Source organism: Zingiber officinale, chromosome 10B (genome assembly GCF_018446385.1).
Source record: "Zingiber officinale cultivar Zhangliang chromosome 10B, Zo_v1.1, whole genome shotgun sequence".
Classification (NCBI taxonomy): Eukaryota; Viridiplantae; Streptophyta; class Magnoliopsida; order Zingiberales; family Zingiberaceae; genus Zingiber; species Zingiber officinale.
Genome location: NC_056005.1, coordinates 3908754 through 3925597, shown reverse-complemented (window position 1 = coordinate 3925597; position 16844 = coordinate 3908754). Strand labels below are relative to the sequence as shown.

General features: G+C 40.3%; 1 protein-coding gene and 1 non-coding gene across 3 annotated transcripts; both read right to left on the bottom strand.

The window, feature by feature from the left end:
• Positions 1 to 8829: 8829 nt before the first annotated feature.
• LOC122029999 lies at positions 8830 to 12584 on the bottom strand. 2 transcript variants are annotated; one of them, XM_042589155.1, is made up of 3 exons: positions 12278 to 12584; positions 11496 to 12042; positions 8830 to 9549 (listed from the first exon to the last, which is right to left on the bottom strand). In XM_042589155.1, exons 2-3 carry the CDS (start codon positions 11929 to 11931, stop codon positions 9509 to 9511), a joined length of 477 nt encoding a protein of 158 aa, XP_042445089.1. In that variant the 5' UTR covers positions 11932 to 12042; positions 12278 to 12584; the 3' UTR covers positions 8830 to 9508. The 2 variants fall into 2 exon arrangements, with proteins under 2 accessions (XP_042445089.1, XP_042445088.1); XM_042589154.1 differs by having other exon boundaries at positions 11496 to 12584.
• Positions 12585 to 15729: 3145 nt separating this feature from the next.
• Positions 15730 to 15801, bottom strand: TRNAH-GUG. The gene has a single exon. It is a non-coding gene; the product is annotated as a tRNA-His (tRNA).
• Between the last annotated feature and the right edge of the window lie 1043 nt (positions 15802 to 16844).

Genomic DNA, 16844 nt, shown 5'->3' with positions numbered 1-16844 from the left:
TATGTTTGATGTGTTTTGTTTGTTCAACTTGGAAACAAAATGAAATAATAATCCCTTCGACTCATGAATAATCACTGCTACGAATCACTTGAAACCAACTGTTCAACGTTATCATCATCACTTCGTGGCCATTGACTGACCAGCAAAATATATAAGAAATTAATCACCAGAATATTGCTTGCTGTTCTTCTGATACTCATTCAACTCTCCATTTCTTCAATGAATTTAACGAGCAACTCTGCCGCACCCGAATATCAATTCGGCTTCATGGCGGGGACTTTAATGAATTTAACAATTCTGGCATAAAGGTGAATATGCTCGTCTCCATCATCTCCGCCAATTCATCCCAGGGTCAACACGAAGAAGATAAATCACGGATGACTACTAGCCTTTGGAATAGTGACTAACACATAAGGGAGACATTTACCTAGGCTTTATCGATATTCGAACCCCAGACCTCATTGTGGCAACATCTCAATGAATTTAACAATGTTAGGAGATTTGATGGTTTCGGTATATAAGACATTGATGGCGTAGACCATGGGTAATGACGTAAGTACTTTGGATTAGTTTTGATATAATCAACCGGGTTAAGATAGGTCATGTGTATTTGATATCTTGTGTCTGAGTGTGCATGGACTTAGAAATACAAAAAGTAAAGCGGAAGATAAAACAAACAAGAAAGATGACATGGAAAGCGAGATGATGGGCTCGGTGCATCCGAGAGACGAAGAGTCGCGAAAGAGTATGTCGATGAAGTGAGAATGACATGCACGATGCATCCAAGGGACTAGAAGCTGAGGAGTCTGTTCGAGGAAAAAATCAGAGTTGGATTCAGGTGAGCTTATCTCTGAACAGTTGGAGTATCATCCAAGTGAGCATGAGGAAAAGAATTGTTAACACTGAAATTTACCATTCATATGAACATTGCTCAAAGTGCCTCGGATGGACCAAAGGTGCCTCGGACGTTCATATGAGTTCTATTTCAAAAAGATTGAAGGAGCCTCCAATGAATTGATGGTGTCTCGGATGAACAATAGCTGAGGCACCTCTAGATGATCGGAGATGCCTCTAATGAACAATAGCCGTTAGGCCACCGTTATGACGAGGATAACGTTTTATCCACTTGGAGGTACCCTGGATAACTTTGGAGGTGCTTCCAATGCCACATTAGCAACAATAACTTTTTCCCAACATGCTATAAATAGCACAATAGAGCTAGGAGTTCAATAACATACTCTGTACTAAATTTCTACATTCTTTTCTTATACTTTTAATTGCTATATGGGGCTTCTCTGCCTTTGACTTAGTTGAAGGGGTTTTTGCTAGCGAGCTTCTACTGTCTTAGATTGACAACCACCTAAGTTGTAACAAAATAAAACTTCGTGTCTCTTACTTAGTCTCTTTTATTTTATGCATTTCTTTTATTTCATTTAATATTGTGTGCTTGCTAGATTAGAAAGAAAGAGAGTTCGAAATTCCATTTGCAGACTATTCACTCCATCTAACTGATTCATCCGTTCCAATAAGTGGTATCAGAGTCCAACCACTTTAGAATGACTAACCGCCAACTGAAATAATAAGAAAATGACCGGATCTAACATCTACCCGTCAAAGTTCAAAGGGAAGTCCGCCCTATGAAAGAGAAAAATAGAGGTATACTTTAAAACTGACTTTGATATTTTACTTATAATTAAATATAATTTTGAAGTACCTAAGGATGAGAACGAAAAAGAAAAGAAGAGCACCAATGGAACAAGAAGTAGCAGACCAAGTTCATGGCAAACGGTAAGGTCGAATTCCACCTTCTGAGCGTGCTAACATCTCAAGAAGTCAACTGAATTGACGCTTACACTCAGCTAAAAAATTTTGAGAGAAGTTCCTAGAGCTGCACTAAGGGACCTCAGAGGCTAAATTGACGAGACGTGATCTGCTCCAAAATAAACTGATGAACTTCTAGATGGAAAAGAGAGAAAAAGTAGCTCAATTGCACGCAAAGATCAAGGAACTGATTACTGAATGACCAATCTTAGAGAATCAGTGTCAAATCAGGATTCTCTCTGATATGCACTCAATGCCTTTTCGAGAACCCCAAGAGTAGACATCAATAGTAGATTCATATTACATCTCAAAGAACTTAGAGGTAAGTACGTTAGAATAGTTATTTTCGACTTTAGAATTACAGGAGTCTTGATATGCATGATTTAAATATATAGAAAAATCAAACAAACAACAACATAGCACTGCAAGCCGAGAAGAACGGACTAAATTCCGAGTCATCTCTTGACGAAGACGAAGAAGCTTTTATGGTAAGAAAGTTTTCAAAGTTTTTTAAAACTAACAACTTTGATAAGAAACGGGCAACAAAGCTACTTCAAAGGAAAAAGAAGGTTCAATGCTATAACTACTAAGAAGAAAGACATAAATGACAACTATCTAAGACTAAAAAGCAAAGGAAAAGAAAAGAAAGAACAGTCAAGGACAAAACAAAAGAATCTAACTACAAGCGATATGGAGTGAGTCGTCATCATCCAAGTCCAAGATTGAACAATACATCAAACTATTCATCGAGTAGAAGACGACAAAATCACCTTAGAAGAAAGCAACCATGAAAGGGGAACCTCCACAAGTCCAATATAGTAAGTGACCAAATATATGATGCTATTAAAATGCTAAGTAGGTTTTTATGCAGAACTATGTTCAAATATGTAAATTCAAAGAGAGACTATGCATACCTATCAGAAGAATTCGACAAAATTAAAATTTAAAATTTTAAACTAAATGAATAAATAGAAATATTGAAGAATTCTGGTTATGAAAATTCAAATTTATTATGAATCCCAAATTCTAAAAATTATGAAAGACTAAATTGACATTTGAAGAACTATAAGGATCAAATTATAAAAGTTACTAGAAATACAATTTCAAGAAAATATTTAATTAATCTAGTAGAAAATAATTTATTTTAGATATCAAAATATATTTTAACCTATTAAATTAATTTAATTGAATTTTTAAATGCATTGACTAAATTAATTGTTTGTAAATTTTCTCTTTCATTTTTTTCCGTTTAAATTTTTATGTGATGAATAATTATATTATCCGTTGGTACAACAAATTTCTAGATTTTTCTATAGTTAAATAATTTTTATGATTTTTTTCTAAAAATCAAAATTTTAAAAAAGATTTTCTAGTCCGGACCCTCTACTCCGGTTCCACCCGTCTCGGTCCGGGTCTTTCACTCCGGCTCCATTTGTTTGGGCGATATCGGCCATCCGAAAAAGGGTTCACCCGAACCCGACTTCCGGCCTTCTCCTCGAGTAGCCTTCTTTCCTGATTTTTCGTCCCTCAAACGTCGCGTATGTTCTTCTCGTCTACCGGTGTACTCTTCCGCGGTCACCTCGTCTCTCGGACGCACCGAGCCCGTTGGCGCTCTCCCGTGCCGTCTTTCTCGCTAGCCGCGTCTTCCGCTTGATTTCCTGTGCTCCTAAGCTCCTGCACACTTAGACACAAGGGTTAAACCAAACAGGATCTAAGTTAACTTGTTTGATCACATCAAAACACCCTGAGGTTCCAACATAGTTCTCCTCAATGGTTCTTTCCCAAGCGAGACAATCGGGCCTGCCCGAATTATAGAGAGGTCGTCATGGTCAATAATTCATTCCAATCAATTTGTAATTGATCGAACGTCTTCTTGAAAATAATGTTCACCGAACTCCCTGTATCAATAAAAGTTCGATGAATAGTATAATTAGCGATTACCACCCGGATGATCAGCGCGTCGTCGTAAGGGATCTCCACTCCCTCCAAGTCGTTGGGGCCGAAGTTGATCTCAGACCCTTTGGCCTTCTCCTTGTTGCATCCCACCAAATGGATCTCCAGCCGCCAAGCGTACGACTTCCTGGCTCTGTTGGAATCGCCGTCGATCGACCCTTCAACGATTATGCCTATTTTGCCTCGGGATGCATTGTTTCTATTTTCTTCTTCCCGAGGGAAGGGTCTATTTCGCTCGGTCGGAACTCAAGAGGGGTCAGTGTCATCCCTCCGCTAATGTTGATGGTGCCGCTTGGGCGCCCTTCCTTCGTCCTCTCGCTGCCCGGTATATCGATGTCTTTGTCGTTGATCGGGAGAAGGAGATCGGGGGTGGTATCCTCTTGAGGCCGGTCGACTGACGATTGGTGTTAGACCGCGGCAATCACATGTGTTGTAGGTCACTGACTGGAGGAAAGAACATAATATCGGCATCCACACCTTGCCTTTTGCTGCCTTCTGCCGACCGGAAACCACATACTGCACGGCATGTGTCCTGGTCTCCTGATGTGGCCGCGCTCTTCGGCCCTTGACCCTTTGGGCAGCTGATGGCTGCTTAACTGTCGGCGCTCGATCGTCGCTGAGGGTTCGGTCGGCGCCTCTTTTCTTCTTACCGCTTGGGCTTCTTCCACATTTATATATTCATTGGTCTTCTTGAGCATGTGGTCGAAGTCCCTAGACGACTTCCTGATGAGCGATCGGAAGAAGTCTCCCTCGACGAGTCCCTTAGTGAAGGCGTTCATCATTATCTCGGATGAGACTGAGAGGATGTCCATGGCTACTTGATTGAAACGTTGTATGTAAGCTCGTAGTGTTTCTTTTGATCCTTGCTTCAGGGAGAAGATGCTGACGCTCGTGTTCTGATAGCGTCGGCGGCTGGCGAAATGGTGCTAGAACGTGGATCGGGGCCTTCTTCTCCGATCGGGACATACTTCGCCCGACCAACCGATACTATCCGCACATTAACCGTCTTGACTTTGACCTCCACTACGATCACGAGGTGAGGTCGCTCATCATCACCGCATCGTCAAAAAAAGGACAATTGGTATTTTAAGCTCTATATTGTTCCATTCCATTTTGTGTATCATGAACAGTGAGCATAATAATTAAAATAACAAGGTGATATTCTATTTTGTCTAATAGATCTTCTAGTTTTTATACTTTTGTCTTCAGACACTTTCCTGCGCTGAATCAAATCCTGATTCCACTAATGATTCCTATGCGATCCTAGTTCTTCAAAAATTACTCTTTTTTAATTTGGACCTCTTGACTAGAGGGACGAAACATCATACTGGAGTTGACCTCTCGCTACAGGAGGGTTGGTGGTTGAAAAAGACTGGATTTTAGCTTGAACTGCCGATTGAGATAATCTAACCTTTGATTTTATCCACTTAATACTTGCAGGTGAATTTATTGCTAGAAAAGCTGCAAGCAAATGAACAGGGAGCAAAACCTGGAGTCACTAGTTTCATTCCAGATGATCAGGCTGCATCTAGTGGTAATGTAATGGACTTGAACCTAAACATTCAGCAGAAGGTGGACGACCTGCTGAGCATGGGAAGTGACGGAAATGCGGCGGCCAGCGTAGATGCTCGTCACTTGCTGGCGGACGGCTAGGAGCCTTTAATTCTCCCGAAGAGCTACAAAGTGCCTAATAATGGTATATCGATGTCTTTGTCGTTGATCAGGAGAAGGAGATCGGGAGTGGTATCCTCTTGAGGCCGGTCGACTGACGATTGGTGTTAGACCGCGGCAATCACATATGTTGTAGGTCACTGACTGGAGGAAAGAACATAATATCGGCATCCACACCTTGCCTTTTGCTGCCTTCTGCCGACCGGAAACCACATACTGCACGGCATGTGTCCTGGTCTCCTGATGTGGCCGCGCTCCTTCGGCCCTTGACCCTTTGGGCAGCTGATGGCTGCTTAACTGTCGGCGCTCGGTCGTCACTGAGGGTTCGGTCGGAGCCTCTTTTCTTCTTGCCGCTTGGGCTTCTTCCACATTTATATATTCATTGCCCTTCTTGAGCATGTGGTCGAAGTCCCTAGACGGCTTCCTGATGAGCGATCGGAAGAAGTCTCCCTCAACGAGTCCCTTAGTGAAGGCGTTCATCATTATCTCGGATGAGACTGAGAGGATGTCCATGGCTACTTGATTGAAACGCTGTATGTAAACTCGTAGTGTTTCTTTTGATCCTTGCTTCAGGGAGAAGATGCTGACGCTCGTGTTCTAATAGCGTCAGCGGCTGGCGAAATGGTATTGGAACGTGGATCGGGGTCTTCTTCTCCGATCGGGACATACTTCGCCCGACCAACCGATACTATCCGCACATTAACCGTCTTGACTTTGACCTCCACTACGATCACGAGGTGAGGTCGCTCATCATCACCGCATCCGTCGAAAAAAAAAAGGACAATCGGTATTTTAAGCTCTATATTGTTCCATTCCATTTTGTGTATCATGAACAGTGAGCATAATAATTAAAATAACAAGGTGATATTCTATTTTGTCTAATAGATCTTCTAGTTTTTATACTTTTGTCTTCAGACACTTTCCTGCGCTGAATCAAATCCTGATTCCACTAATGATTCCTATGCGATCCTAGTTCTTCAAAAATTACTCTTTTTTAATTTGGACCTCTTGACTAGAGGGACGAAACATCATACTGGAGTTGACCTCTCGCTACAGGAGGGTTGGTGGTTGAAAAAGACTGGATTTTAGCTTGAACTGCCGATTGAGATAATCTAACCTTTGATTTTATCCACTTAATACTTGCAGGTGAATTTATTGCTAGAAAAGCTGCAAGCAAATGAACAGGGAGCAAAACCTGGAGTCACTAGTTTCATTCCAGATGATCAGGCTGCGTCTAGTGGTAATGTAATGTACTTGAACCTGAACATTCAGCAGAAAGTGGACGACCTGCTGAGCACAGGAAGTGGCAGAAATGCGGCGGCCAACATCGATTCTTGTCACTTGCTGGCGGATGGCCAGAAGCCTTTAATTTTCTTGAAGAGCTACAGAGTGCCTAATAATGGGCATCCTTTCTGATCAGGATGACATGAGCAATGAAGACTGCAACTACTACTCCAGTAGTGTCTTTTCAGGGTATCAGAAGCAGGAGGATGAAGCCCATCTGGAGCAATGGTTGGATTGCGTTGAAAGCCTTCTCCTTCCTTGAGAGACCCCTGCGATTAATTAAGTTGGAAATTGAATGATCAAAAGCATGGTTCTACCTCCTGCTGCTTCATCTTCTTCACGTATGTCTATTATGCTTGTGAGTCGATCGCGTTGTTGGACACGTTGCATGCGTAAATGTAGTTTGTTTGGGGATCATAAGTCATAAGACTGATTTACTTTGTCAGTTACAACAAGTATTATTTCAACCCACCAGTCATTAAAACTTTCTAAGATATTGCATACTTTGTTTTCATGCCTGTATTTAATCTCGTGTTCAAGGGTAATTTTAACTGCATCAAGTCCTGTTAGTGAAAAATTAGTCATAGCTCAAGTAAACCATGGAATTATTAGACTAATTAACCTGGTGAGGAATTACAGGGTCACTGAAGTCGATATGCTTTGTCTCAGTCCCAGTGATTCTATTCTACCCTTTATTGATGTTAGCAACAAGTCTAGTAAACATTATCTCTCACAGTCCGTCCAGATTATGTGAAAGAAAGTAAATCATGGATTTAACTTATAGCCGACAGTCAAATTGATTAAGATGTTAGCAAGGAATCATCCACCATGTATGTGGTTCTAAAGTCATGGCAGTCTTCATGCCTTTTTATTTGCAGGACAAACATAGTGCTTATGCCCCAATGACCTTTTATTTTTTTTCTGGCTTTTGAGAAGTCCTTGAGCCACAGCATCCATAGTTACAACTTAAAAAGGAACACTTTTAATTTGTCTCCTCGTCTTTTTTCTTATATAAAGTTCTGGATAATCTCCACATTAGAGTTGGTCAGTTCTCCATTGTATTCTTTTGAATTAGATTAATTTTGACTTTGGATATATGGAATTGAACCTGGAAAAGAATAGATGCAGATGACTTTCACAAAGGGTGCATCCGCATAGTCAACACACGTAAAGGCAAGAACAAATCAGATAAGGCCTACAAGTTTTGGAATTTATTCTCATGAGAGAAAGATTCACAATAAACTGTCTTATTGTTCTCCTATTGATCTTGGATTGCCATTTAAGTTCCGTAGTGTGACTTGTGTGCTTTTCATAGAAAGAGGAGAAGGGGAAAAATAATGAAAGGGAAGTTGTAAAGATGTTAGATAGAACTACACGGCAAAATTTAAGTTTCAAAATGAATGAAGTTTATCTATAACTTGTTGCGTGCTGATTTACAATTCAATTTGAAGCCATTTTTCTATGAAAAGAGATTAGCAATTGTGCCATCTCTATCTTAGTCATATATGATTAATCCTTCTACCTCTTGTCGTAATCACTTTGAAAGAGGATAACATAAATTGTTCCATGAAGTTACAACTTTACTATGGGAAGGAAATCAAAGCAAGTTAGTATGCAGGTTAATATAATAAGTTAGTAGTAAAGGATAAACACAACTTGATGATATGATATTACTGATTTTAAGTTCACATGGCCCCATCATTTTATAATAGTATACATCATCATGCACAAAACAGATGTTATTTTCTAGTGTCATCTTCCATTTGGGATGTCATCGAGCAATCATATCACAAATCAAAATTGATAAGAACATATCTAGGACAGAGTGATGGTGAAATCTTATCAATGCAAAGGACTGTTAGTGGTGCCACCGCACACAATTATGTGATGGATTCTCTTACCAACCTGCATTTAGTCTTTCCCGTGGAACAATGGAGGCCATCTGGAAAATTATCCTTTCGAATGAAATGTCAAAACCTTAAGCCTCAAGTTCAGCACAGATGTTTGCTTACAAAAAAGTACAAGATAAACTATCTGATCAATCTAAATTTACCATCAACTTAACTGTATTACCAAGTACATAGCTATAGAATCTTGCACTAATGACAGCCAGATGACAATTATTTGTCACTTATATAAATCTGCACACTGTATAGGAACATGATTCCTGTTTGTACAGTTACAATAGTTTTGGAACTTGCCTTTCTAAAGCATAATATTTACAACAAAATCTCTTAACGATACTGCCATATTTACATGGTGTTCACGTTATTTACAAGAATATGTACATCAGGCAATGGCGAAAATAAGGTGATATTTACAGAAAAAAAAAATAATGAAATAATAAGAACCATTCCCTACAAAATAGTTTGAACATCCGGAAGGTCATGACCCATATATTAACTTCTCTAATTGCCTTATCCATTGTAAAAATCACATTCCGTTTCAATATGGCACGGAACAATGTTATCCAGCCGCACTGTACAATTATTAACTTTGCCCATTGCCCCAGAGAATTTTCAGCCTTCAGAAGGTTGTAAAGCCGCAAGACCAAATAAACTTCTCAATAACCTTCCTTGAATTTGTAAGAAACAGTTAGCTTCCAAGATATCACCAAGCAAATGTTATCCAGCGGTAACTTATGCACCAAGACAACGCCATTGCTTCATAATTTTATTACTCATTAAAATTTTTGTCATGTGCATTCTTTTTTTCTTTTTGTAAGTTTATTCTCACACCTCATTAGGTCAAGTTGTCAATTAGTATTCAGTCAGATGCTTCAAAGAGAAGAAAGCCATTCCTCCATACGCTTATTACCATCTGCATCAATAAAAGTAAAAGCAGGTCAATAAATAGCACATGGAATATTATTCAGGAGACTTTCGTGTATAAATCCAAGGGAAGGAAAGAAAGTTGCTGCCAGAAAGCAAATTTCAATAACTAGTGGGAAGGAAAAGAATTATGCTCGTTTTCAAGCAAACTTCAACCAAGATCGAGTACATATATACAACAAGCCTTCTATTTGAATAGCGAGTAACAGCTATTCACGGGAGTAGTAGAATATTTTGAGAGGAACAAGGCACTCTTTCAAGAATGCTGCAAGTATTGATACACATTTATCTAGCAAAGCAAAGAATAATGACCAGGGAAAACAAATTTAATTTTCTACATCTATAGAGTAACAAAGAGGAGGATCTATGAATACCACTATTTTCTCGATTGAAAAAATGGGTAGTCTGGCTCTCTGTCAAACTCATGAGTGAATACCAATGCTCCTAAACTGTCTAGACTACATGCACATGTGTCCCAACTGCTTAAATGATACAATTGACTGTTGAGCCTAACAACTATCTGAAATGTTTAAGTTCAAGTTACTAATAGTTCACTCACTCATCTAATTAGCTCATCAAGTTTCTTCATTAGGCCACAACTTACCATATAAGACTAAACTATTGTGTTACAACATGAATATGAGTATTCACAAGGTTATTTGTAGTATATAAACAAACACAAGACCCCAACTTCGACAAAAAAAAATTAAAGCCAACAAGGGATTTGAGAAAACCAAGCTAAAACCTTGGAAATACTACCTAACCAATCTTAATTAGGACCTTTGGTTGGTCAAATCATCCAATAACACTAGTAAGCTAGGAGAGTTATACAAGTGAACCAAACTATGACATTTTCAAGAGTCCAATAATACATATCCAAACATAAGAAGATAAAAATGAGCATACTAAACTATACGGTGATAGAGTTGAAAATAGCCATCTTATAGACAAGGTACATATGCAACAATCACAATTGCATTCAAAGTACACTTACATTCCTTGAGCTAAAAGAAAAATCTTATAAAATCATGTAGGGAACGAGCTGACATCTTTATGAGCTAGAACATTAGATGGTTAAGAAACAAAGAATACAAAAAACAAAAGTCTCTGAAATGGATATGTGAGATTACAAGAAAAAATGAAACGAAACAAATACAATTATCAGAGAGTAATTTGATAGGTGTAGCTCCAACAAAGAGTTAAACGATCAAAGTGATTTATCATGCATTGTGTCAGTCCCACTTTCATCCTGGAAACTGAGCATCATGCAATTAAAAGTATGAATTTATCCTGGGAAGGAGTTGGAAAGACCCAAGTAGAAACAGATAAATGACAACCTGGAGCCATCAGAAGCCTGCAAAAATTCAGGGGAGTGGCTGCCTAAAATTTTGGCGGGGGACTAATTGGTGCATATAGTTCATTAAAGCATGGAAGGGAATTACATAGTTGATGTTTTAGCAAAAGAAAGCCATGAGGAAGAATTATGCTCATATGCATTTCAATATGCGGCTTAGTTTCCTGCATGGCATACTATATTTCTCTGGCAGTCTTCCTGATGGAAATGCAATGACATTTTTGCTTATTTAATAAAGGACCTTATGGCAGTCCTTTCAACAAAAGAAAAAAAAATAAATCCTCTTCTTCTTGCCATATTATATCAAGCTGTAACTAAAGATATACCAACAGTTGCATGTTTGGCTTTCAGAATTAACATAATTTAGGGAAAGTACAATAAAATGGCGAACATAATGTGGTACAAAGGAAAATTGAAACAATCAGTCATAATGCGTCAAAAAGGTAAAATAAAAGTTTGGTGAGTAGATGAAACGCAAACGGATGCAAGGAGATTGAATCTCAAACCTGCAGACTACTTTAAGCTACATATACAAAAGAGACATATATAGCAAAGAAGACAAAGCTAATTTTTCTTCTTACCTGATAGATCATCATCCATATGACTGACTTCTCCCAGGACATGAGTTCTGGAGTTTTTTGCCTGCTCATTGCGTCCACGACCATAACACCGCACCAAAACTGCGAAGCTTTTCTCTGCTTCTGAATCGCTCCCAAATTCAGGTCCATGAGGTTCCGACCACCCAATAGACCAATCAGAATCATCAGACTCCGACCCTGACATGCATCCACCATCTGAGGGCACAAGAACGATGTCGTACTCCTTGTCTATCCGCCTTTCCTTGCGGTTTTGCAAGTTTTTCTTATTTCTTCTCCAGTTTGACCTTGTCCTGTGTACATTAGAGTAATCCGCTGCTTCCTTGAATCCTGAAGGGAATTCAGGAGGTACGAGTGTCGAATTGGCGGATTCATGATCCTTCCTGCCCCAAATCCAGATAGAGAAACGTGCGAAAGCCATAGTATTTATCCTCCGGCGAGAAAACACTGACTTCTTGGAGTCACACAACTAATCTTATTCTCAAAAGGATCTCACACTAAGAAATGACTGAGATAAGAATATCCCACGAATCTGCCGAAAGAACTTCATACCATCAAATCCACTGGCCAAAATAATAACTTTCCTAAAACAGATCAAACTCGTCCTTTCTAACAAAGTCAATCGTATGTTCAGCAAATAATATGCGAAAAATATTAGCTTTCATTCGAACTTCCCCGACGAAAGCAATCACAATCATCACTCCAAAGAAATGAAGGTCACAAAACAATATCAATCAGAAGAAATATACTTGTGAATCACAATAAACCTTTCAGCAAAGTCCAAGAAATCAAATAACTTGGAGAAGCAACAGGAAATTAAATATCTTCCGCCCTGAACTCCCACAAATTCGCAAGAGAAGCGTCGAGGATGAGAAATCCATTTTTTTCCCTTGAAAGGGCAAAAAATAAAATCTTTTGCCTGATGATTTAGAATCTAAAATTCAAAAAAGTTCCACAGCTGACGCACTGAACGCGTCCGGCGGTCCTCAGGCCGTCGACAGATGAGATTGGAGGGTGCAGAGAGAGAGAGAGAGACGGCGGAAACAAGCTGCGAATAGTCATCATCGCAGCCGTCTTCCATCCGAGTTTATAGCGCTCCGAGCTTCCGACCGAAGCTTCAAGATCCACAACACGCGATCGACGAGTCAGATCTGCTAACCAATTATCCTGACGGTCTCCAGACCGGCCACGCGTCTTGCGGCGATCGCGAGGCCCTCCCGGAAGAGTGGCGCATACAATTTCCTATGCGATGACGATTCAACAACCGTCCGCTTTAAGGATTGACGGTGGATCCAACATCATTAAACCGGGTACACTAGTTCCAGTAGGTCCCCAGGGAGTAAACGGACGGGTAAGTGTTCGCAGACCAATCATCGTCCCTTTTGTTTTTCCCTCAACAAGCAACTGCCACGTGGGAATCGGGACTCCTGCTCTCATCCAAAACCAACGCAACATAGATTAGCACTTCATTTATAATTTGGCAAATTACTGAAATGTAATCAAACTAATCGAATAGCCAAATCATACAGCACTTCATGCATAATTTTTTTACCCTAGTTAATATCTACATGAATAATTTATCCAATAAATTTTGAGATAAAAAAATAATTAATCAACCAAAGAATGTCGAGTTTGGATGACTGATTAACTTTACAGTAATTTTTCATTAGTCATCAGGTAAATGAAAAAAAAAATTGGTAATCTCAGTTAGTCTTAATGATTATCTTTGAAGGTGATCGACTCGATCTCACGGAAATTTTCTACCGGTTATCAGAGTAAATCGGGAAACGCACGCAGCGGTCAACCCAGAAGCCCATCATCCTTTGATTATGCCCCTCATTTGGAGGAAAAAACTCATGCAAATACATCGTAGCTGGGGTTCGAACCACAGGTACCTGAGAAACAATTTAAATATCCTGCCACGGCATCATGGCCCCGGGGACATGGCCCCGGGGACAGTCATCAGGTAAATGAAGAAGCACATATGGTCAGCATCGAAGTATAAATATCGGGAAGATAATTAAATATCCATACCATTACATTTTTTGTCTCGTCGGGACGGTGCGATGGTGAAGACATGGGGTGTTGCCACATGAGGTCTTGGGGTCGAAACTCGGTGTGACCGAACATAACCTCCCCCATGTCTTGGTCATTTGCACTAATGGCTAGTAGCCATCCGTGATTTACCTTCTCCGTGTTGGCCTAGGGACGGGTTGGCGGGGGCACTGGGAGCGAGCGAATCGCCTTTTTGCCACATGAAGAGAATAATTTTCAACAAAACTCGGCGTGACCAAGCATAACCTCCCCCATGTCTTGGCCATTTGCACTAATGGCTAGTAGCCACCCGTGATTTACCTCCTCCGTGTTGGCCTAGGGACGGGTTGGTGGGGGGCGCTGGGGGCGAGCGAATCGCCTTTTGCCACATGAAGAGAATAATTTCCCACCCGTGATTTACCTCCTCCGTGTTAGCCTAGGGACGGGTTGACGGAGGCGCTAAGGGCGAGCGAATCACCTTTTGCCACATGAAGAGAATAATTTTCGATTTACCTCCCTCGTGATGGCCTTGGGTCGGGTACGACGAGAGCGTTGGGGGTGAGTGTTTCACCTTTTGCCACAATGAAGAGAATAATTTTTTTTTTCTCTTCGGATAGGTTTAGTGACTAGCACATAAGGTGTTGCCAGTATGAGGTTTAGGGTTCAAATCTCGGCAAAGCCAAGGTAAATGTCTCCCTTATGTGCTAGTCACTATTCCAAAGGCTAGTAGCCGTCCGTGATTTACCTCCTCCGTGTTGGTCCTGGAACGGGTTGGCGGGGTCGCTGGGGGGCCAGCGTATTCGCCTTTTGCCACCATGAAGAGAATAATTTTTTTTTGTCCTCAGGGCATGGTGTCACGGTAGGACATCCAAGTTGTCACCCGGTCATCCGCAGTTCGATCCCCAGCTACGGCGTATTTCAGAAATTTTCCTCCAAATGGGGAGCGCAATCAAAGAATCATGGGCATCTGGGTTGGCTGTCGCATGTGCTTCCCAATTTACCCTGGTGGTCAATGGGAAACTTCCGTGGGGTCGAACTGGTCACCCAGAGATAGTCAATGGGGTTAACTCGGATTATTATATTTTTTTTTTTTGAAGAGAATAAATTTTTGTCCCCTCGGATGAGTCTAGTGGCTAACGCATGAGGTGTTGTCATCATGAGATCTGGGATTCGAATCTCGGTAAAAGCCGAAATAAATAACTCCCTTATGTGCTAGTCACTATTTCAAAGGCTAGTAGCCGCCCATGATTTACCTCCTCCGTGTTGGCCCTGGGACGGGTTGGCGGGGGTGCTGGGGTGAACGTATTCGCCTTTTGCCATCATGAAGAGAATAATATTTTTTCGTGGGGTCGGATCGGTTACCCCACACTCGACGTTACCAAGTCGGTTAATCATTTTTTTTTAAGAGAATAAATTTTTGCTCCCGGGGCTATGGTGCAGCGGCAGGGCATTCAGGTTGTCATCCAGGTACCCGTGGTTCGAGCTCCAGCTATGACGAATTCATAGAAATTTTTCCTCCAAATGGGGTGCGCAACTAAAGGATGTTGAACTCCTGGGTTACCCGCTGCGAGCACCTCCCGATTTACCCTGGTGGCCGGTCGGAAATTTTTGTGGGGTCGGGCCGGTCACCCCAAGCTCGACGTTACCTAGCCTGGTTAATTTATTTTATTCAAAAAAAAAATTAATCGGGTTGGGTAACGTCGAGCCTAGGGTAATCGATCCGACCCCATGGAAGTTTACCACTGGCCACTAAAGTAAATCGCAGACAGCCCAGGAGCCCAGCATTCTTTAATTACGTGTCCCATTTAGAGAAAAAATTTCTACAAATTCATCATAGCTGGGGTTCGAATCGTGGGTACCTAGGTGATAATCTGGATGCACTGCCACTGCACCATAGCCCCGGGAGCATAAATTTTGTGATAAAAAAAATAATCTCAGTTAGCTTTATTGTCTATCTCTGGGGTGACCGACCCGATCCCACGGAAATTTCCCACCGGTCACCAGGATAAATCGGGAAGCGCACGTGGTGGCCAGCTCAGAAGCCCAACATCCTTTGATTGCGCCCCTCATTTGGAGGAAAAATTCTTACAAATACACCGTAATTAGAGTTCAAACCACGAGTAACTGGGAGACAACCTGATAATTAAAAAAAAAATCAGATATTAAATAAAACAAATAATAGCTTTGTGGCTGCTGGGATTCGAGCCCAGGTCTCCACGGCCACAACGTGGAATTCTCACCACTAAACTACAGCCACAGATGAATTTTGAGATCAAGTTTTATAAAGATGTTGTATTAGAATAAATAATTTATTATTTTTTAAAGAGTGCGGGGTTGATATAAATTTTAAAATTATAAAATTAGGTATTTAATTTTATTTTTACCTTTTCTTATTCTTTCGCACCTATCTTAATCATACAATAATCAATCGTTTCGGACTTTATTAATTAAGTAATGTCCGGAATCGATTATTATATATTATGGTAATTTATTAAAAAATTAATTTATATTTTAAAAAATTATTATTTTTGAATATAACATATGAAATCATATTTAAAGATATAAATATAATTAAGAAAATGAGACAAACCTATAAAATCTAATTCTATAACATTTCATACCCTTTAAAATTTTCAATTAATTTTGACATAAATTGATTGATGGACCAAGCAATCGTCTAATTATCTTTGGTTCTTTTTGTTTGTCGTAGAGAACAAACAAATGTACGGATTCCAACGAGTTCTCGTTCAATTCTTTCAGTTACTGACCTTTCGAAAGATTAAGTAAAGAAATTTTTTCCTTTTCCAAAAGAAACCAGGAAGCTAAAGACGGGAGGAACCGCCCAGGCATTTCCACCTTATTCCTGAGATCCACATTGCTTTGTGCTCGCTGATGAAGTGCTACAGAGTCGCATTGTAGACACCTTCTGCATCCTTCCGGCCCTCAAACTGCATATTTCCGGGTACGCCATGGATATAGGCCCAGTGGAGTTTTCCCCTGTGCAGGAGACCTTCTCTTAGCTTTCCCTCTCAGAAGCAATTCTGAAGCTTGAGGTACATCAGCTTTCCACTGTAATTTGAGGGGTTCAAAAAAAATTTCTTAATGAGATTGATTCTGTCTAAAATCGGAAGAGATAACGTGCTAAACAAATCATGAAAAGATTCTAAATAGAGAGAAATAGCCTCGAATGCTCCTTTTTTCACACACTAGATGGAGTAAAGGGAGATGTTAGAGCGAGAACTAAAAAAGATGTCAGACTCTTCAACCCTCAAGTCAGAATAGTGGCCCAAAAATAAAAAA